Below are 23,152 nucleotides of genomic sequence, written 5' to 3'. Positions count from 1 at the left end.
CGGGTTTTGGTTTATATATTTCGTATAGCAACATGCAGTCATCTACACCAAGAAAACCATCACCATGAGAAAGTAACAGAGCGTCTCTGATGCACGGCATCATGGAAAATATATAAATATGGAAGCTAGCTGTTTAGCGAAAAACTTTTTATCAACATAAAGATTTCCCGCGTTTTTTACGAACGTCGCCTTATCGTAAGGACAAATTAGCTACAACGAGAACGGCAACGGCAACTAGTCGATCCAGTCCCTTCAGAGTAGATTGAGGTTGCCGTCGCAGTTGCTGTTGTCGCATCGTAAGGTCCCTATTCCGAAGGTGCGAGTTCAAATCACGTCCAGTCACATGTTTTTCATGTGTATATTATAAACCGTGTTAGGATTAATATATCATATATATTCTCTGATGATGGCTTTGGAATAAAGTACTTGAAATAAAGAACTGATAACGGAAACTAACTTCATAACGATATTTTTATTGCTGTGCTTAAAAAAAAGGAATAACCCAAACGACTACTGGCTGCTCCACGACAGTTAAGACGACACTCAGCTACAATAGTAAAAAAAAGGTAAATCACGGCAGAAACCCAACGCGTATATATTACCGCAACAAAACAGAAATATTAGGCATCAAATTGCGAAATCAAAGCCAAATTTAAAGATCAGAATGTGGTAGATTTTTGTTATAAAACAATATAAAATATATAAGTATGCTTGAATTTTATTTTTAGGTGAAAGTCGAATTTGTGTTCGAAGCTTTTTAATGACTGTGTTTACAGACTTCAAGGCGGATCCAGCTTAAAATGTGAAAGTGTCCGCTGGAGGTAAGTGGGCATGCTCCCCAGAAAATTTTTAAATTTTTACTCTCTGAAACACGTTTTCCTGCATTTTGAGAGCAAAATACAGAAAAATACTGTCATGACCAAATCGAGTAAAATTATCGAATTTTACGAGCTTTTTTTCTGATTTTGCTAATGCAAACAATCACATCATAGAAAAAAACGTATAACTTTGACAATTTCGCTTAGCTTCTTCCACAAATGCAGCTTGATTGCCTCATTTTTAAAAAATAGAGAGTGCAGCATCAGACAAGCACATAGCAAAGGAATTTTTATATGAAGTAAATGCCCCATCCTCATGCAATAATTTGATATGAGGGTGCTTAGAATAGTATGAAGCATTTTCATATAACTCAATGCTTGTGAACCACCACAGAATGGTAGAAAGATTTTCATTTGCTATCAGGGCAATAGAACAAGCATTGCTACCAAGCCCACAGGGATTGGAGACGAGTCAAATCTCTATTAAACTTTTAAACTAAGCGGGACGAGATTCTCGCCACTATAGCAGTTTACTGGATTGCACCGTGTTTTGACTTTATTCCAAAGCCATCATCAGAGAATATAAATAATATACTAATCCTAACACGTATAGGTATAACTATTAACTCAAAGTTATTTATGTTTTTCATGTGCATATTATAAACCGTGTTAGGATTAATATATTATATTTATTTCAAGTACGTTTTTTAAGTTCTTTGTTTGTTTGATTAAGTCTTTTCATAGTCCAGCTGTTAAGGACAAAAAAAACACCTAACCCTTCACTTTGATGATACAAGTATGAAACTTTCTCACATTCTTACTATGCCTAGTAACACAAAATTTTGATATAGGGCCTGCCCATATTTTACATTTATAACGAGTTCTGCGAATGTTGTGTTTGATGACGTCATCGGTAGTAAAAAAAATAAAGTTCAGAGAAATCTGCAATTTCCCTGTATATTCTTATACAACAGCTAAAGACGATAGAAAAAGTATATTACAACTTTTTCTTTTAGGCAATACTTTCCCAAATATTGTGCATGGAATATTCTGAAAGGTGCTGAGTCAGCACTTTTATATATATATATATATATATATATATATATATATATATATATATAAAGTGTATAACAATGTGCCCTCCCGGCTTTCACCATAGTGCAATGATAAATCGTATCGAAACAATGAAGAACATTCAATTAAGTTTCTTTAAGATTTATTACCTTACTTGTGTTAGCATTCAGAATAACCTAATTGAAAAAACCTATTTGGAAAGAAGATATGTCAAAGGATCATCCTCAGTTTCTGTATTGGACCAGAGTTTTGGAACTAGAATTACTCTGTTTACAACTAGTGCGATCATTTAGAGAAGCTAATTTCACCTTATACTTCCAGTCAATAAAGCAACTTGTCCCTTGGATGTTTGCTTTGGACAATGTTAATTATGCAAGATGGGTTTCTGTCCATATCCATGATATGTCGGAGCTTCCATTCAAACACCCTAACGTCTTTAACCAGTTCTCCAAGGGCTCGTTTGTGGTGCATAAAACGAAGAAACAGTTTTCAGCTATAGCATTAGATCATGCTCACGAGCAGGTTAATGCAGTGGTAAAGGGAGAAGGTGGTGCTGTGGGACTAACCGAAAACCTTTCAGCTTTAAGGAGATGGATGATTGCAGGTCCAGAAATTTCACGAATAATTAGGGAATTCGAGATGAGTACACATGTAGACAGTCAGCTACACCATGAGCAAACTCCATCCATTCAAAGAGAATTTTATAAAGATGTCTCAAATGTCGTCTCCAATTTTCAAGCGATGGGGAATCCTTTTGTAGAAGAGAGCGAAGACCTATTTGCCATCCACACAAATGACGTGATGAACAGTTCCGTTGTTGACACGGTGAAGAATGTTGTAACCCTTGGAGAAGAACAATATCAAGCATTTGTTAAAGAAAGATTTGTTGAGAGAAGCAAGAGTATTACTGAAACGTTGAAAAAAAATAATCTGCCAACGTTTAAAACAGGAAGAACAAGAGTTTCGTCAAAAGATAAAGTAAATATACAAACTCTGAAACTAGACTGTGCTTTATTTTCAAGATTGTATATAGCAGGGGCGGATCTAGAGTATGTCAAATCCGTCGCGCGACTGATGTTTGAAATTCAAGAATTACCTATTCATATTAATTAAAAATTCGTCAATTATTCTTACTTTATTATCGCATTTACTTCGTGATAAAAATCCAGCTTTATTTATTATTGAAAACTAATGACTAATCCAATGAATATCTCGTTGGTAACCAGATCAGTTGAATTTTAATTGACCTGGAATAACCGACTGATAAGCGGGGTGGCTTGACTGGTTCGACTTATAAAGGAGTCTATGAACGCCAGAAACGCTATTTTATTGGTCAATGGCCAGATCAGTGGACAGTCTGGAATAATCTCGACCGATAATAGGGGTGGCCGGACCTATAAGGGAGTCCAATTGCTATCTTACAATTGGTTCATTTGAATTTTTGTCTTACTGTGATTGGTTTGACCGATTTCGACTGATAGCCAACTGAACTAACATAGTCAAGATCAATGTCTGAATTGAATGTTTGATCGTTCATAGTAATTTTCTGAAGCATGATAGAAACTAAACTACAATCAGATGGAATTTATGGAAATCTTTTACAAATTCATATGTTGACATGAATGCTGCTTTCCAAACTGGGAATTTTTTCAAGAGGGTGAAAAATTTATGGATGAATTGTAAATGCTTGGCAAAGACTATCTCGCGAGCGACATTTCAGTCATTGATGTTCAAAAGAAAGCCAACATTGTTTTGAGTTTTATCAGCAGAAATTTACATCGAAAATCGTAAGTAAAGGACAAGTGAAATTTATGCATGAATGCAATATATCAAAGTCAATTTATGCGAGTGTGTGATGCGATTTATGTTAATATGGCGTATGGTAAGCAGATTGATGCTTCTAAAATTGTTGTTGCCGAAGGACTTTTAGCTATGATTTCTTTAATGCTTGGGGAATCGTGGCCGTTATATCGGCCATTGACCAATAAAATCGCGAAATCCTACATTTCTGCAAATATATTTCAATGGACAAAAAATCTGTAGCCATAAGGTGCCATACTATTATTTACTTTATCATAAACAAATGTTTGGGGCTTTTCAGTTTATGATCATTGATCATTCAATCATTGGACAGTTATACTACATATTGTTTAAGATTTGAGAAAACTAACATTGATTACATGAGAAGCTGTTTACTATAGCCTGTGATTTTGAGTCTCATGATCCATGAAGCTTTTTATTTTGACAATTTGACTGGAATGGTATTAAACCTGAGTATTTCACATACATGAAATGTTGTCCCATGTCACATATTGTCCCCTTTTCTAACTGAACACCTCATGTAGAGATGTAGAGGTGTGTTAATCTACGGCTCATACCAGATTGTTGCCATAAATTCCAAAGGGCTATTGATGTATGAAAAGCATTTTCTATAAAGTAAAAATGTCTTCCTATGTATGCAGATAAACCTTGAAATTTGGCAAAACAGCAAAGTATTTTTCATGATCACTAGGTAATTTTTCAGATGATCATTATAATTTCTAAACTAAATTATTTTAGATTTACATTTAAACAAGCTTTGATCATATGAAAAGTTATTTATCACAACCAGTAAGCATGACACATAAACCATTTTTAACATTCATGTAATTATATAATTAAAGACATGTTGGTTACATTCTGTTTGTATTTGATAATACAATGCCACTAGTGATTGCTATATAGCACACCTTGCAGAAGATAATAGTCTAGTGAAATGCCTAATAAACATTTATGGCATTAAGCTAACCTTAACTGCAAATTTTCACTCTGATAATTTTTGGTTAATCTTTGGCAGGAAAAAATTTTGAGTTTTTCTCCAAGGGTGAATTTGCTGGCACTGATGTGGAGATGGGTAAAGAGTTACAATAAACTTGCATGGTTTGAAGTCTGAGCTTTTCTATATCTATGAACTGTCACTTGTAGTACCAAATTTCTAACTTAACTTATTACATAGAGGTTTGAATGGGGGTCTCTTGGGGGGTCTATGCTTGACAACTTGGTAGAAATTTTAAAGAATATATCTGTTTTTGAATAGCATTATTGTAAAATAAATTTACGTTCCTAGACATGCTAATGAGCCATATATTTGGCATGATAATGAGCCTAATAATTTGGCAAAACATTCAAGTATTGTTCACTTTATTTTTTTTTTTTTGAAAAAAACGTAAGAAAAATGTGTTGTTTTTACGCAAAAACGATGCCCACAAAATACATTTTGTATTGCTCTAAAACGCTGAAAATTGCATTTTCAAGACTCTGAAATTCAAAATTTCTCAGGGGAGAATGCCTCAGACCCCCCCAGGTGCGGAGCGCCTCCGACGTTTTATGACTGATGTTTGAAAAATCCTAGATCCGCCCCTGGTATATAGCCAGTCAAAATCGAAGTGGTGATCTTGATGATTTCTTTAAATATGAGAACCAACCATGGCCACCATCTCTCTCACAAGCAGGAAGTTTGCGTACTGGTAATAAAGCAGACTTGACAAAGTGTATCGAGCCCATTACCAAAGTTCAGTCACCAACTCCCGATGTTATTATTTTAGACGGGGCTGTTGTTGTTCAAATGATTTCACCTGGAACTTGGGAAACGTTCGAAGAGTACGCTCAGTTTGCTTTCATTCCTTATGTGTTAAAGCAATTTCAATCAGCTAAAAGAATTGATTTAGTGTGGGATGTATACAAAGAGGATTCGCTGAAAAAAAACGCACGGGAGAAGAGAGGCTTTGGTCAACGCCGCAAGGTTTCATCGACAGCACGTATCCCTACTGACTGGAAGGGCTTCCTGCGCGTAGATGCCAACAAAATGGATCTATTCAATTTCTTAGCGCAGAAAGTTATTTCCCAGCAGATTCAAGAAGGAAGAGAAATTTACAGTACATTTGAAGAAAAGGTCTTGTGCTTCCCTAAAAGAACCGAAGTATCAATGTTGGAACCATGTAATCATGAAGAGGCTGACACACGATTGATGGTGCACGTGTTAGATGCAAGTGACTGCGGCCACCAGAGGATTGTTCGTCCTTGCAGGTAATTCAGAAACCGCCAAAGGCATGTATTATCTATCAAATAAGGTCTCTATTATGATTCATATAATGTTTTGCAGGTGATTGAGCGATATGTGGTCCTCTTATACGATCGTGCAAGTAATCTCACCAGAGTCAATGAGGCTAGACAAGAGTTGTTTGCCAAAAAGTCCAGAACACTGGATAACATTCCACCAACCCAAGAAGCGTTGCTCCAGCACACTAAGCGTGCATTGTTGCAAGGTGGATTTTTCTGGGGGCAGTGCTGCTTGAAAGAGCAGGTTATACCAACTCCGTCAGGTTGGGACTGGTACCGTGATGAAAATTCTTGGTTACCAAAGTGGACAAATCTCCCTCAAGTTAAAGATGCCTGTTATGAACTTATTCGTTGAGGATGCAAAGGTTCATGTTCTAGTCGTTGTAAATGCGTCAAAGCACACTTAGTTTGTACTCGTTTGTGTAATTGTGGGGGTGATTGTCAATAACATGAGGGCAGTAAAATTATTTTAATATTACTGTTCTTCGTTAGGCGCTTTTCCAATGTATTTAAGAAAGAGCAACAGCACTAAACAAAAGTGCTGAGTCAGCACTTTTAAAACACTTTTAATGTAGAATATTTCAGAATGTATTGCTCAAAAGCAAAAGTTGTAATATAGTTTTTTTATCGTCTTTAGCTGTTGTACAAGAATATACAGGGAAATTGCAGATTTCTCTGAACTTTATTTTTTTTACTACCGATGACGTCATCAAACACGACATTCGCAGAACTCGTTATAAATGTAAAATATGGGCTGGCCCTATATCAAAATTTTGTGTTGCTAGGCATAGTAAGAATGTGAGAAAGTTTCATACTTGTATCATCAAAGTGAAGAATTTTGTCATTAACAGCTGGACTATCAGGTTGTGGACCAGACTAAAAAAATGTGCACAGAAAATGATTTTCGCTGCACACCTCTCACAACTAATAATTTCTTTCATAATGTTATGGGAAATAATCAGTGGCGTAGCTAGCGAAAAACATTTGGGCGGGCTCACGAGGCGCCACCATGGTTGGCGCCGAGGGAGAAAATTTTTCGAATTTAGACTCCCTAGAACGTCGGAAACGGCTATCTTAGAAAGCAAATGCGTGATATTTATTCAGGAAATAGAACCATTTTTGTTATTTTAAATTGCCGAAGGATCTTATAGTAAAGCAGAGAAACACTTCGAAAATAGTTGCAGATATGTGATTTATTTTCTCAACACCACATACATAAATAGATAACTAGGAAGTTTTGTTTATTTGAATCCCCCCTAAGTACAGTGCTCGATGCTTAAGAGCAGAGCGTAAATATTGATGAGAAGAAAATACACAAAAACTACAATTTCATCCCGACAAGCCTGTTTCGTGATTTCTCACTATTAATGATTTAATATTATCCCCTGAAGAGTGAGAAATCACGAAACAGGCTTGTCGGGATGAAATTGTAGTTTTTGTGTATTTTCTTCTTCTCATCAATAAATAGATAACTATGTACATCTTGTAAAGAAACTTTGACAAAAGAACCGAAAAAGGCTGATATTTGTCCTCAACAACTATCAAAAGTTGTGATGCCGTTCATTGTCGTGCTGAAATGACAATCATCATTGCCTGCATTAAAAAGTTCCAGGAAAAATTCTCACATGCCATGGACGTAAGACATCATCAGCTTGCTATCAGCCATATATGAATACCTATTTGTATAAGAAAGCAAGTCTTCGTGGTTTTTCAATGAACTTCTTTACTACCTCATCATGCAATGTGTTGGCGTCTTCTTTCTCTGACAGTATGTCTTTGTGAATGGAAATCCTGCAAAGAGAACTAAAACGTCCTTGGCTCATAGTATTTCTAAGATAATTTTTTACCCTCTTCAAACAAGAAAATGACCTCTCAACTGAAGCATTAACAGTTTTACAACTTCTGAAAAATATATTTGAATAGTTCATCGCATGAATCACGGTGAAAGTCTTTATCTCTGTCAATAAAACAAAGTTGGCTAACTGGCATTGGTATGTCAAACATATCACCATAAACCTCCTTTAGAAGATTTATCTTTTCTGAGGGCACTTCACCTTTCCACATCTTAAACACCCTAGGGTTAACAAGGTCTAAAAATCTAAAACGCTCCATATCCTGAAATCGCTCAGTCAGCATAGTCACAATTGTGTCAAGAATTTCAAAATACATTTGTTTGTAATTATGCCGTTGGTCATACCTGGTTACTGGTGGTCCCACTTTCTCAACAGCCAGGTCGTACACCTGACAATATTCTGTATCATTTCTCAGAGAAGCAACAAAGGCCTTGAATCTCTCAACCCTACTCACTCCATAATGAAAGTCAGTGTCCTTGTCTTGCAAGATAGAATAAAGTATGGATGATTGCTCAAGAATTCTCTGGAAAACTAGTACCAAGAAACAAAACAAGAAGACATAAGGTAGCCAAGTAAACCAGTAACCTTATTTAACGTTTCATCATCCCAACCTATGGGATTATCAGTAAGATTTTCAAATATGTCTATCAGTTTCTCATATTTAGAATGCAAGACATTGATGACATGAGCCCTATAATACCATCTTGTGTCACCAGGACTAGGAAACTCAAGTCTATGGGATGATAGTAAAGCTTTTCTTTTGGGGGAATTGCTAGTAAAGGTGCAGAAAGCACTAATATTAACAAAGAAAATCTTAACAGGTGAAATGGAGGATGCAGCTTGACATAATACTAGATTTAGTCTATGGGCAGCACAGTGAACAAATTGAGCATAAGGATAATCCTGCTGAACTTGAGCTTGAACACCATTGAGATGACCAGACATAACAGATGCACCATCATAAGTCTGTCCAATAAATTTCTCCTTCACATTATTATATTTACTTAACTTACCCTTAACCACTGATGATATAGCAGTTGCAGTCCTATCACAACTAACATCAACAAACCCAAGCTGTCTTTCAATGACACTTTCCCCTTTGTCCATTCGAACAATTACACTCAATTGTTCTTTGGTAGAAACATCAGTTGCCTCATCAACCTGTATACTTAAGAAAGTGCAGCAATCTATTTCCTTTAAAATCTCATCCTCTATTATCTTATCAGGACAATCAATCAAATCATTCTGAATAACAGGAGAGACTCCAGTAAACCGCCCTCCCCCCGCAAAGTGGGTTTCAGCAAGCCTGCCATAAAATCGCCTTTCAAAAACAGAATCCATCTTGGGAAAACTTTCAAGTAGCTCTCTATAATTTCCTCTATTCATGCTGCCTCTAGATTCATCATGCCCCCTAAATGCAAGCTCTTGCCTAGACAAGTATAAAACAGCTTCTGTTATGGTTTTCAACATTTCCCTGTTTTGCCTTACCTCCTCGTTATGACGTTGAATCTCTTCACGTCTAGCTTGTGACATGAGACAGTCGACACACGAGGCTGAAAACCATTGGTCTTCCAGGTCTTGTAAGCACCCATGTGCGATTTCAGGGGCGAATCCAGCTTCTGGGCTGACCGTGGCCCTGTGACGTAGCAAGCGCCTTCGGCGCGAGGCAACGCTAGGGGGGTCTGGGGGCAACGCTAGGGGGGTCTATAATCTCATCTAAAAAAAATTCTAATATCGCCATTTTCTTAATTCTGTTCGGATAGAAAAATAAAAATTTTACTTACCTTGTGGTGTCTGATGTAAAATCAACGCAGTTTCCGTACCTTTCTGTAATCACAGAATTGTTGCCGCAGGAGTGAGAGAAAGATGAAGCATGTTATTTTTGCAGTGAATAACCAAAAGACAGTTCACTACAAAATATAATTCCCCATCATTGTTGCCCCATCAAATGGTCTTTTCGAAAGCAGCAAGGATGCTTTTGCTAACAGCCATAAAGATGGCAAGACTAATAAAAGCAATGTTCAAAGGTGGTCTTCTTCCAACAACAGCAAAGATGTTTATCCAACAACCGTAAAGATTGCAAGATTAATAAAAGCAATGTTCAAAGGTGATTTTCTTCCAACAGCAGCAAAGATGTTTATCCAACAATCATAAAGATGGCAAGATTAATAAAAGCAATGTTCAAAGGTGATCTTCTTCCAACAGCAGCAAAGATGTTTATCCAATAATCGTAAAGATTGCAAGATTAATAAAAGCAATGTTCAAAGGTGATCTTCTTCCAACAACAGCAAAGATGTTTATCCAACAATCGTAAAGATTGCAAGATTAATAAAAGCAATGTTCAAAGGTGATCTTCTTCCAACAGCAGCAAAGATGTTTATCCAACAATCGTTGTGCTGGGACTCGATGACAGGATGGGTAGAATAGTATTTTGCATTTTCAAACATTTCAACACTAGTTAGGAATCTCAAGTAAATAGAGAGAGTCTCATTCCCAACTAATGCAATAGAACATGCATTGAACAGACAATTCCCATTGGCTAAAGTACTAAAAGAAAATTAGTATTTAAGTATCAATGGCTGCTTTGTTATACCAAGCTATACCTGGAAACAAATCTGCTAGACTGACTCTGACATTAGAATAAATAAGGGTAACCAATACAGTTAAAGATAGACTAATAATATTGAAATTGAGAAAGTTATTTTCTCTTTGTGTTAATTTGGTAACATCATGATAAAGTCAAAGTCACAGGCAGGTAGTCTAAGATTTGGAACTAGTCTAGGCATGTCGAACAGGATTCAGACGACTTATTGATTCCATCTACTATAGCATCAATATTCTATATAACCCGTGAAAGAAAGTAACAGTTATTCAAAATGATATGTTAGTTTCTTTAACCAGGGGATAACATAAAATGCCAGGAATACAAGGATAATACATTATTGATTGGGTTAAATTTTAAATAGGACTAGCTTTGACTAATATTGAAGTAAAACATTTTTTTTTAACAGACAGTAACAATTAAAATTATTTAGGCCGTACATTAGACAGACTGAGTATGCAAAATAATGACAGCTTTAGACATATATTTTACATGATACACTAAATATGAATAGCTGAAAATTAACGGTTGATCATATATTTCAGGCCAAGATGTCAAACGTAAATAAAAATATAAATTAATACCCCAATACATGTAAATTCTTACCTAACAGGGACATTGGGGCCTGATCTTTCAATTTGGCTTTCAGGGAACTGCATTTTTGAAAATAAACAAGTTCGTAGCATAATATCGCCAGTAGAATTTATACGACGAAGCCTTTCCTCGTTGATTATTTTACCACAGTGTTGTCTCAAGTTAGACAATTCACCAGAAATAATTTCGCAAGCGTTCTCTTTCTGAAAGGTTTGGACGAGCTTTTCAAGAACATCGATCTTTTTAGAAGTTTCCATTGATCCTAATCGCTGAGTAGAACTAGAAGTAGCGTTTTTTTAAGTCGACAAGAACCGAGCTATTGCATATGACTTGTATTTATTGCGCAATCAAAATACATTCACCGTGGCTCACCGTGGCGCACATGACCAAAACGTTCCCTGTGATTGGCTTGCAACGCTGCACCGTGGCTGAAGGTTACTATATTTAGCAACTATTGCGGAATTTTCTGAACGCTGACCGTGGCTCTTCATTCTGAGATTGCAGGTTCGAATTTACGAACATATTCCGAGCATATTCATGGCGTATTCGGCAAGATTCGAGACGCTTTCGGTGATTTTACAGTTCAGAGTTTAACTGGATGATAATACTATTTTAACAAGACGTTTAATTTGAAGTTTTTGTTCTGTTAACACAAATTTTTGACAAAAAAATTACAAAATTCATTCAATTTTTGCTTTTGATCGAATTTTGCTGTATTTGAGCAAAATTTTTAATCATGAAAAAGTCAACCATGGAAAAACTTAAGTGGCAGAATTCTGACCGTGGCTCAAGCCACTTTCGCCATGGCCTAGATCCGCCCCTGTTATTTGAGCAATTTCTCTATGCTCTGACTTTGCAAATTCACAAAACCTTTGAAATGAAAACGAATAATTTAGCCTTATTTGAAAATTACGACTGAAATGACTTATGACGCTTCAGAAAAGGTTGTAAGTTTTGCGCTTAAAGCTTTTACTTCTTTCAATTACTCAAAATCATTTCACGCCTCGTTGAATCCCGGTTCCGGGCTTATGCGAAAATATGGTCTATCTTTTCGTGAAAGAAACTTCCCAAAGATGCGTACCCACGATAAACTTTAATTGTTTATTCCTACAGCTGAGCTTGCTACAAATTAAAGATGTCATGCTATACAAAGCTAGTAAATTTGTGTAAATTATTTTTCGTTGTCATGGAGACAACAATAAGTGAATAAATATTGCAAATTTGTGATTATATATATTTTATTCTTGGTCCTGTGTATAGAATGCCTTAAAAGTTAAGCATTTGTTTCTACAGGAATGGAGAAAATAAATTTTTCTGGTGGAGAGCCATTTATTGAAGGCCGTCAAGGAAGTTTCCTTGGTGAAATGGTCCGTTATTGCAAAGAAGAACTCAACTTGAGTGTCAGCATTGTGTCAAATGGAAGTCTGATAAAAGAAAATTGGTTTAAAAGCTATGGTAATACTACTATAAACGCTAAACTTTTTTCGCATTTTAATTTAAATCTGCGGAACGATCAAAGCAAAAATCTTCCAACATGCTGAATACAATTTGCCCTTTTATTCTTACATTTGTACTGGCTAAAGATTTTGAGTTACAGTACGTTTTAAAAAACGTACTTTGGAGGAGTTTTAACCTGTTGCGTTAGTTTTTAGATGCAATTTCTGCACATCCCCATCAAAGAAACTTATATGAAAGATATTACCGTAACTGCGTAAAAGCACTACTGATATTGCGCATTTAATAAATACGACAAGTTTTTTTTAAAATAAACATGTTTCAACATCTCATGATGAAGCTCTACCGATATCCTGAAAATATTTGAAAGCATCCACCAAACTATCAAACACAGTATTCGCAATCAAGAAGACTACACACATCTCAAAACGGAACTTGCACACATTGCTCACTCATATATATCATGTCATAACCTTACACCAGCTGATTTTAGAAAGCATCGTATCCTTAAAAACATTTGCAACAATCCCAATATTATCTCTACCAAATCGGACAAACAAAATGGCATTGTAATCCTAGATCGTCTAACATGTCGAAATTCCTGTCTTCAAATAATAAACATACCAAAATTCACACCGCTTGATGAAGATCCTACACTATCCCGAGAAGCTAAATTACGACTGCTAAGAAAATTGAGAAAGAAGGGTTCGATTGACAACGAAGTATACAATTACATCTTCCCAAAAGGCTCTCAACCATTCAGTGTTTATGCCTTACCCAAATTACACAAGAAACGTAAAGCAGGACAACCGCCTCCACTACGACCAAAAATCTCATCAACAAACGCTTACAATTATAATCTAGCTAAGTATTTCAGTTCCATACTAACACCACTCATACCAGTTGACCACTCCACTAAAAATTCTTTTTCTTCCTCGATGAATTCTCATCTTTCAACTCATCAACTTCATGTCAAAAATTTCTTCATCTCCTACGACGTCGAAAGCCTATTTACTAACATACCGCTTACTGAAACGATTGATCTAGCCATTGACACTATTTTTACTGACAAGCCTAAGTTCACCATGACCAAGACAGACCTAACATAACTATTTTTAATGGCAACGGCACGAAAACATTTCTTATTTATGGAAAATTTTATGACCAGACCGACGGTGTTGCGATGGGTTCTCCCCTAGCACCTATACTTGCAAACAATTTTATGGGCTCACGTGAACGAAACTGGATTACTAACTACAATGACACAAAACCATTTTCCTACGGCGGATACGTTGACGATATTTTTTGTGTTTTTACAAACGAGACTGAGGTTATGAACTTTTTTAGTTACATCGACAAACAACACACGAACATTAAATTTTCTTTCGAAACTGAAAAACAAAACCAACTACCTTTTCTACACATTTTATTAACAAAATCACATGACACCTATATAACGTCGACGTATCATAAACCAACCTACACGGGACTATTGAGGAACTACTTCAGTTTTACACCACTTTCATACAAGGCTGGATTAATACGCACACTTATAGACGGAGCACACAAAATTAACAACACCGACAATGGCTTTCAACAAGGCCTAAAAAATGAAAGAGTTCATTAGTATTCACAAAGAAAAGTAACTGTTTGAAACCCACGGTTTAAATGGAGTGAATTTACTAGCAGTTTATTGTGCCGTATGTTGTTAAATGCTTTTATTCGACTTTCAACTTTTTGTCCTTAACCCTGATTTTGTGCTTACCCTCATAACTTCAAACTCTTACTATTTTATCTGCATTATTTCTTTTCATACCACGTGACTTATTACCAACACCACATCATTTTAATCCTCATCTCTTGCTATTTTTTTGTCGCTTTTCTCATTAGCCTTCTCACTTAACTTAATTTCATTTCAGCACTTCCAATTTAAACAATTTAAATCTCGTTCACACTACACCGTTACAAATCTCTACCGGTAGAGCTTCATACCATTTTGCACTGTTCACACCATGCCTTTAGAATTTCATTTCATTTGCTGTTGTGCTCACACTACCCCTGATTTATGCCTGCTTACTGTTTATTTCAGTAAGATTTATTTGAAGTTTTCTCATTTTTGCTGATCATATTTATCGCTGTGACGATTGCGTTGAATATTTTATCGAGTCACTTTTGGAAGAGCATAATGTTTGGCCAAACCGTTATGAAATTCTTACCGTTTGTTGTTCACACGTAACGAAAACGGAAACTGTTACGAATAGTGTTACCACAAAACTTTACCTAAACAACTGGACTTTATTGTCTTTACTTAACTTTTGCACTCAATTTTTGAGGTTTTATATCTTCAATATTCCACTAATCTACACCATTAGCTACCACTTGACTTTGTGCACTCGACAATCTAAAGAACTAAGTTAATCATCTTTCGCTTTTCTAGTGTAAGGAATGTTTCTACTTTGAATTTTGACTTTGGTAGGGAAGTATTTGGATATTCTTGCCATATCCTGCGATAGTTTTGATGAGAAAGTCAATGTTAAAATTGGCCGTCATCATCGAAAAAAGCGACACCTTGATATCTTGAGACAGGTTCGTGATTGGTGTACTCAATTCAAAGTAGCCTTTAAGATCAACACTGTTGTGAACACCTACAATAAGCATGAAGATATGTCAGAGGCAATTTCCCAGCTGAATCCAATACGATGGAAGGTCAGTGTCAATTAATGATTTGTAATTTACACTGGACAACGCTTCTCATGTAAAACCTGAAGAAGGGAGCTGCGTCGTTTTCTTACAATTTATATGTGTTTCACATAGGTAATAAGACGGCTTGAAGAGCAATTACAGATAAGCATGCATAACTGAGTTTTTATAAAATCTGCAACAAACAATATTTGTAGTCTTTATAAATCTCGCGCAAGTGCATGCTTAGCCGTAGTTGCAGGAGAGACTTTGCTATTACTAAGCCCTTAATAACCGAGCTCGAGATCTTTACGGTGAAATATCGGACCGAAGTTTTTTTGTACAAAAAGACAGAGGTCCGAGATTTCTCAGTAAAGACTGAGAAAGCGAGGTTATTAAAAGGTTTATTGTATGGCATTATTTGACCTGAAATGAAGCTTGCTTTCTTTTTCGTCCTTGCTGTTTTTTACATGTTGGCTTTTACTTTTCTAGTTTTCGTCCATGAAATATTAATCGTTTCGAATTGTATCGTCAGCATAGTTAAACTGTTTTCCAAATGTTTTCTTTCCACTGTTTTCTTCGAATCACACTCGTAAATGGGTTTTTTTTTTCGTTTTTTTTTTGCGTTATGCTATTTGCTTTACGAAGTTTGCTTACATTAGGCTTTGAAATTACGCGTTTTGGACCGTGTTCGATTACGGGAAAATAATGGACCGGCAAAAATGTTTCTGAGCCAATCAAAGCGCGCCATTTTACAGTAAGTGACGCTTGCCATATAATAATATTTTTTGACTGTACCGTGTAACTCTGTCTTGCTTAGTTACTCCCTATCGCTTAAGATTAGCCTTGCTATGCCGTCCAACTTTTTAAACATCCAACAAACAGTTCTTGCCGTTTTCGTTTTATTATAATATTCTTTGCATTGCTTTGTAATTCTTAAACTTCAAGCGATTGCAATTGTGGAAATCTTTGTTAACTTACACCTGCTGATATGTTTTTGTTTTTTTCGTTTTGAATTGAAAAGTAGTTTGTTTGGCTATGACTGCTTTTCAGTGCAATTTCTTTAAAAATGCAATTACTGATCAGCTGCACAGCAATCAAACAATCACAGTCGAGAAATATCTTAAAGTATATTATTAAATGTTTAAAGTCACTCGAAATGACTTGTTTTCTTTATCACAAAATGTTTAGTGTAAATAGAGGTAAAATTTAGTAGAGTTGTCATTAGTGTTGTTTTTTGAACAAAACGTTGTGTTATTCAAAATGCTGGTAACTATTCGAGCTCTTTCTTGATCATTCTTGAAATTATAATGAACAAATCAATGTGCAGATAAATTTATGAGAAAATCGTATCTATTCTTTGTTTACATGTTTTACTTTCAATTAATAGCACATTTTCTCTAATTTTAATGTGCGTTTGGTCTTTGTTCTATATTTTATCCGTGTATGCGTCATACAGTTCAAATTACTAATCAGTCTAATCAGTGCATGAGAAAAATAAATATAATGACTTTTTCTTTCAGATTCTGTTGTTTTTTTAACAACCTTCCATGCTTTTTGACTGGTAAACATTCTCTCATAAAAAAGTTTTGAATATTTTTTACACTTGTAGGTCTTTCAGTGTCTTTTAATTGTTGGTGAAAATTATGGGAATGAAGCTTTAAGAAATGCTAAAGAATATGTTGTTTCGGACAAGGAGTTTGAGTCATTTATATCGCGCCATAAAAGTGTATCGTGCCTTGTTCCTGAATCAAACGAGAAGGTTGGGTATTTAATTTTTATTTGATGTGTTTGTATATGGCGTCATCCCTTTACCATCCGCCATTAGAGAAGCAACATCGAAGCTGCTTATGAATAACCAGGGCGATAAACTTGTCAGATAAAAATATTATGAGTTTTTTTATACATGTGAAATCACGTGGAATTATTTCTAGAGTTTTCATGTTGACATGTTGACCCAACAAAAAGTAAAATTACAAAATTTGTCGCTTCCTATGATGTATATATACTTTGTCTTCTAATTTGTAAAAACGTTGGTCCACATAGGAAGAGTGTCTGAAATTTCTTGGCTTAAAGCCTACAAGCAAATTACCTTAGTTTTTATGACAAGCATGTTTTGCATCAGAGTAAAGTCGGAATTAATATATATTGTCGACTTTTTCATAAACTGCCTTTGCTCAAGTGCTCACGCAAGAGCGGGGCAACGAAGTTGAACCTGGGAGGAGGGTCGAATCTTAAATGCACACTAACAGGAACGCTGGAATGTCGATAATTCATGCGTGTTTTGCCTGATACCTTTCTTTGGAAATCAATATTTTACGAGATTTGACTACGAACATACGAATGCTTATTACTTGCCCCCAGTTTTCAATGTTCTGCTCTCCCCTAACACTCAGTGAACTTGAGTATTCACAAATAAGCTTTTTTAATACGAATGCTGCAAATTGATTATCTGTCTACTTGTGTCGCAGAATTTTTATTTGTTCACAATTTGTATTTACTCTCTCCAGGTACATGATAACAAACAATTTCCCACACACACACTCACAAAAGATGTACACATCATCGAGGATGGTTTGCTAAGTTCAGTTATTAACCGAGTAAGAAAAGCAAGTGTGTAACTTGTGATAGCTTCATATATTATATACAGTAAAAACATGACTTAGTGCTGATCACACTTGATGTCGACGGAAGAGACTAGATCAGTTAGAACTGGAGAATGTTTGGATGTGACACCATCATCAATGTATTTAAGAAATTAAAAATTTTATTTGAAAAAATAAATTATAACTCCAGTTTTGCAACACCTTTGAAACGGCTCTAGATAACATTATTTAAATAACAAGGAGAAAGACTTTTCTTTGTCATGTTTTCTTCTGTAATTGAGGGAATGCAAATTAATACACAATATTTAAGATATGTTGTATTTCATTAAAGCCTGATGATCCTTTTTCTTTATAGATGCGTAATTCATACTTGATACTAGACGAATATGTAAGTGTCTTTAGCTACTCTTATGGTTATGAATCTAGTTTTATGGCTTTATAGCTAAAACTTAAAGCCTCCAATCTACTTTATCTAGCTGTTAGTTTTTAACAATTATTACGATATATAGCTCCCTGTGTGTACAGAGAGTGTTTTTGTTCTCATGGCCACGATGTTGTGTTTTTGACTTTCCCCCTGATAAGTAAAAAAACGTCCTGGAAGAGAATTTGTCTTTAACATATAACGAAAGTTTTATTCTATGACTATATGCGTTTTTGGAAAAATGTTGTGCAATGTTTTAACGTGGACAAAAAATAAATAATTATTCAATGCACTTTTCGTGAGATTTGTTCAATTTGCCTGAGAAAGCATTCCATGACGTTATGTTATGGCTTTTTATATATACATGAAATTATTAATTTGCGTCGTGATTCATTATAACTATATACAGGTACTCTAGTATTGGTAGCGAATAATTAATTTACGTTTGTTCCGTTATTTTGGAAAACCTTATTTATATTTATAAGCACGAAATTCACGTTTTTCAATTGTTTGTACGGAAATTACTGAGCTAGTGGGCAAGTAATTGGATGAAAAGTAGCTATACGTTGTATGGAAAATAATTAAAATGAATTTTTTTGTAATTTTTGCATTTTTAGATGCGGTTTCTTGATAACACCGGAGGGCAAAAAGTACCGTCAAAATCAATTCTGGATGTTGGCGTGCAATATGCTTTAAATGCAAGTGGCTTTGACGAAAAAATGTTCTATAAGCGAGGCGGAAAATATATTTGGAGCAAAGGTGATATGGCTTTAGATTGGTGACATTAATATTAAGTATTGACTAAGACAGAAAGAAACAAAATGTGTTTTATTTACTTGAGAAACAACGCCAGTGTAGGGGAAAACAAATGCACTGTTTCTTGACGTTTCAGTCAATATGTTTTTTTGTTATATACCAATTTTCAAAGAGAATACTAACAACAACGTAAATAAACGAACAAGCTTTCCAAAAAGAATATACCATAAAAATAGCACAAAAAATACTAGGGAAAAATTTCTGTTCTTTCGTGATCGGAATAAGATGCTGAGCAAAGTAAGGCAAAGGTAGCTTTTCTTTAAATGATGAACGTGATTTTTTATTATTTACCTGTAGATAAGGTATTGTCTCACTTTTGAGCTGCCTGCAAGGAAGCAGCTCAATTTCTTCTCTCTTACGTGACGCACTTTCGACCAGTGAAAAATTAACTTTGAAAATTGTTTTATAACAATGGTATGGTAATAACCTAATATGATTAATTCTATATTATAATATAGTTAACATAGTTAATTCTAATGGTATAGGAACCAAATAAAATTAATTACAGTTCTTATCTTAGGATATTAGCACTATGCAATAAACATAAATTTTACCCACGAGTATTTTATATTTAATAATTGACACAAATTATCATAATTACGTAAAGGTGCTCGACAGTTCAAGCAAATCATCAAAGCTTATTTTTTAATTGTAGCTAAAGGTATAGCTAAAAGCTCATTCACTCATTAAATGATTGTCAATTCAGCGTCATAAAGTACCACTACTTCTATTTTATAATCATATTTATTTTAAAAAATGTTGTTTTTATTTGAAGTACACGCTTTGTAAAATTTTTACTTTCGTTATTATAATGGTTACGCAGCCGCTGTAAAAGCAAAGTTTTTGTATTCACTTAACAAGAATGACGAAACATAAGAAATGAACGAGAAAGTTTCCTAATTTTTATAACTTGATCAAAAAATGAAGCTATCTTCAGAACTCATAATAGCTCATAAATTATTACACGTTTCACTTATACTATTTGTAGTTTAACAACCTCATGCATATACAAAGGGTTATTGACAAACTAGCAGCACGAGCAAATCTTAACCCATATTTAATGTATTTATTCTTTGTATTCTGTCAATTTTTGCAAAACTAGCTAGGGATTGATTTCAAAATATTTTTGTGGTATATACTACAGTGTTGCTAAATATTCTAGGCAAGTTCAATTTCAACACAACTCTATTCTTAACTTCAAATCACACTTTCTCAAAAATAATACCAACAGACCCAAATCAATTTCCTGGGACTAAACAGCCTAAACTTAATTCCTAATAGGAGAATTTTGTTGATTTGTTTGATGCAAGATATGCACATCTCGATGAGTTTCACATTGTGTAACATGCATTTAATTAAAAAATAGAAATGATTGGGCCAAAACCAACAACAACTAAAACATGACGTAGTGGTAAAAAAACTTTAACCAAATAAATGCCATCACACTGCAAGTATAGTAAAACGTTACAAGTACTAACGAACATAAAGGACAAAGAACAACCCAATGAACGATAAGGTGCAGTTTACAAAATAAACTGCTCCCACTGCCACGCCTCCTATATCGTGGAAACTGGCAGGAACTTAAACATAAGACTTACTGAACACAAACGAGCTACTAAGAAACAAGACAAAACTAATTACAATGCCGAACATCACCGAATCACAAAGCATTGACCGGGACTCGGCAAAATGCATTACTTACAGTACTGACTATAGACAACGGCTTACATTATGAAATTGGCATACCAACTTGGAACAAACCCCTCTGAACAGATCACAGCAATTACCGGCACCTTACAAACGACTTATTCACAATACAAACAAACGATCAACTAAAAACATTACACTTCACACTAATTCATAATGACAATACACAATTGACACCCACACATTAAAACTTAAAACATCACACCTAAATCACACATCACAACTAAAAATAAAAATATTTCACTTCACACTAATTCACAATGACAATACACATTTCCTGTACACACAATACAATGACGTCAGAACCAGATAACAAATACGGCCAGTGGCGTAGCTAGCGAAAAACATTTGGTCGGGCTAACGAGACGCCACCATGGCTGGCGCCGAGCGAGAAAATTTTCCGAATTTAGACTCCCTAGAACGTTGGAAACGGCTTTCTTAGAAAGCAAATGCGTGGTATTTATGCAGGAAATAGAACCATTTTGGTTAATTTAAATTGCCGATGCATCTTATAGTAAAGCAGAGAAACTTCAAAAATAGTAGCAGATATGTGATTTATTTTCTCAACATCACATACATAAATAGATACCTATGTACATCTTGTAAAGAAACTTTGACAAAAGAACCGAAAAAGGCTGAGATTTGTCATCAACAACTATCAAAAGTTGTGATGCCGTTCATTGTCGTGCTGAAATGACAATCATCATTGCCTGCATTAAAAAGTTCCCGGAAAAATTCTCACATGCCATGGACGTAAGACATCATCAGCTTGCTATCAGCCATATATGAATACCAATTTGTATAAGAAATCAAGTCTTCGTGGTTTTTCAATGAACTTCTTTGCTACCTCATCATGCAATATGTTGGCGTCTTCTTTCTCTGAAATTATGTCTTTGTAAATGGAAATCCTGCAAAGAGAACTAAAACGTCCTTAGCTCATAGTATTTCTAAGATAATTTTTTACTCTCTTCAAACAAGAAAATGACCTCTCAACTGAAGCACTTGTAATTGACAAAACCCCATTTATCTTTAACAGTTTTACAACTTCTGAAAAATATATTTGAATAGTTCATCGCATGAATCACGGTGAAAGTCTTTATCTCTGTCAATAAAACAAAGTTGGCTAACTGGCATTGGTATGTCAAACACATCACCATAAACCTCCTTTAGAAGATTTATCTTTTCTGAGGGCACTTCACCTTTCCACATCTTAAACACCCTAGGGTTAACAAGGTCTAAAAATCTAAAACGCTCCATATCCTGAAATCGCTCAGTCAGCATAGTCACAATTGTGTCAAGAATTTCAAAATACATTTGTTTGTAATTATGCCATTGGTAATACCTGGTTACTGGTGGTCCCACTTCCTCAACAGCCAGGTCGTACATCTGACAATATTCTGTATCATTTCTCAGAGAAGCAACAAAGGCCTTGAATCTCTCAACCCTACTCATTCCATAATGAAAGTCAGTGTCCTTGTCTTGCAAGATAGAATAAAGTATGGATGACTGCTCAAGAATTCTCTGGAAAAAAAGTACCAAGAAACAAAACAAGAAGCCATTAAGGTAGCCAAGTAAACCAGTAACCTTACTTACCGCACCATCATAAGTCTGTCCAATAAATTTCTCTTTCACATTATTATATTGACTTAACTTACCCTTAACCACTGATGATATAGCAGTTGCAGTCCTATCACAACTAACATCAACAAACCCAAGCTGTCTTTCAATGACACTTTCCCCTTTGTCCATTCGAACAATTACACTCAATTGTTCTTTGGTAGAAACATCAGTTGCCTCATCAACCTGTATACTTAAGAAAGTGCAGCAATCTATTTCCTTTAAAATCTCATCCTCTATTATCTTATCAGGACAATCAATCAAATCATTCTGAATATCAGGAGAGACTCCAGTAAACCGCCCTCCCCCCGCAAGGTGGGTTTCAGCAAGCCTGCCATAAAATCGCCTTTCAAAAACAAAATCCATCTTGGGAAAACTTTCAAGTAGCTCTCTATAATTTCCTCTATTCATGCTGCCACTAGATTCATCATGCCCCCTGAATGCAAGCTCTTGCCTAGACAAGTATAAAACAGCTTCTCATATGGTTTTCAACATTTCCCTGTTTTGCCTTACCTCCTCGTTATGACGCTGAATCTCTTCACGTCTAGCTTGTGACATGAGACAGTCGACACGAGGCTGAAAACCGTAGGTCTTGCAGGTCTTGTAAGCACCCAAGCTTCTATTGCCTGTAGTCGCTTGTAAATTTGGAATTGGCCGCTGCTTTCCGAGTATATTTTGCTCGCCTGATTGTCGAACAGAAATGGTTTCTTTTGTAGTTCATTTATTATATCGATTTTAGTAGCCGAAGCCATTGTAATGTAAGTTATCACGATTTCCGAACGTATATTTCGAAAGCTCAAAATTCAAGTCAC

General features: G+C 35.3%; 2 protein-coding genes across 6 annotated transcripts in view; one reads left to right on the top strand and one right to left on the bottom strand.

Moving 5' to 3' along the window:
* The window catches only part of LOC124440875 (radical S-adenosyl methionine domain-containing protein 2-like), a 36,003-nt gene that overhangs the window by 11,591 nt on the left and 1,260 nt on the right, over window positions 1–23,152 (top strand). Inside the window, exons 2-7 of one of the 2 annotated variants that reach the window (XM_046991299.1) lie at window positions 12,333–12,494; window positions 14,971–15,200; window positions 16,786–16,935; window positions 18,135–18,167; window positions 18,818–18,959; window positions 22,137–22,286. In XM_046991299.1, the coding sequence (XP_046847255.1) occupies window positions 12,333–12,494; window positions 14,971–15,200; window positions 16,786–16,935; window positions 18,135–18,167; window positions 18,818–18,959; window positions 22,137–22,156 (737 nt within the window). In that variant the 3' untranslated portion in view covers window positions 22,157–22,286. Of the gene's footprint in view, window positions 1–12,332; window positions 12,495–14,970; window positions 15,201–16,785; window positions 16,936–18,134; window positions 18,168–18,817; window positions 19,856–22,136; window positions 22,287–23,152 lie in introns of those variants that run through there. The other variant, XM_046991298.1, reaches the window with a different exon arrangement.
* LOC124440877 (zinc finger MYM-type protein 1-like) lies at window positions 7,446–22,917 on the bottom strand. Of its 4 annotated transcripts, none has more exons than XR_006946796.1 (4): window positions 22,854–22,917; window positions 22,322–22,526; window positions 8,188–8,799; window positions 7,446–7,781 (listed from the first exon to the last, which is right to left on the bottom strand). XR_006946796.1 is itself a non-coding variant. In XM_046991301.1 (3 exons), the coding sequence occupies exons 1-3, from the start codon at window positions 22,896–22,898 to the stop codon at window positions 8,375–8,377; spliced, it is 675 nt and encodes a 224-aa protein (XP_046847257.1). In that variant the 5' UTR covers window positions 22,899–22,917; the 3' UTR covers window positions 8,071–8,374. The 4 variants fall into 4 exon arrangements, 2 of the variants coding, with proteins under 2 accessions (XP_046847257.1, XP_046847258.1); XR_006946797.1 differs by lacking the exon at window positions 7,446–7,781 and adding an exon at window positions 7,868–8,064; XM_046991301.1 differs by lacking the exon at window positions 7,446–7,781 and having other exon boundaries at window positions 8,071–8,799.

The sequence above is a fragment of the Xenia sp. Carnegie-2017 genome, unplaced genomic scaffold (assembly GCF_021976095.1).
Source record: "Xenia sp. Carnegie-2017 unplaced genomic scaffold, XeniaSp_v1 HiC_scaffold_20, whole genome shotgun sequence".
In the NCBI taxonomy this organism is placed as follows: domain Eukaryota; kingdom Metazoa; phylum Cnidaria; class Anthozoa; order Malacalcyonacea; family Xeniidae; genus Xenia; species Xenia sp. Carnegie-2017.
This window is presented reverse-complemented; position numbering and strand designations above follow the sequence as displayed.

Bases quoted from the DNA above. Each gene is read 5' to 3' on its own strand.
- LOC124440877 (XM_046991301.1), bottom strand. From the start codon at position 22,898: ATGTCACAAGCTAGACGTGAAGAGATTCAGCGTCATAACGAGGAG. The intron at 22,527-22,853 runs GTAAGGCAAAAC...TTAAGTATACAG, and splicing joins TTCAGCGTCATAACGAGGAG to GTTGATGAGGCAACTGATGT. The intron at 8,800-22,321 runs GTGCGGTAAGTA...AGACTTATGATG, and splicing joins TATTGGACAGACTTATGATG to GTGCATCTGTTATGTCTGGT.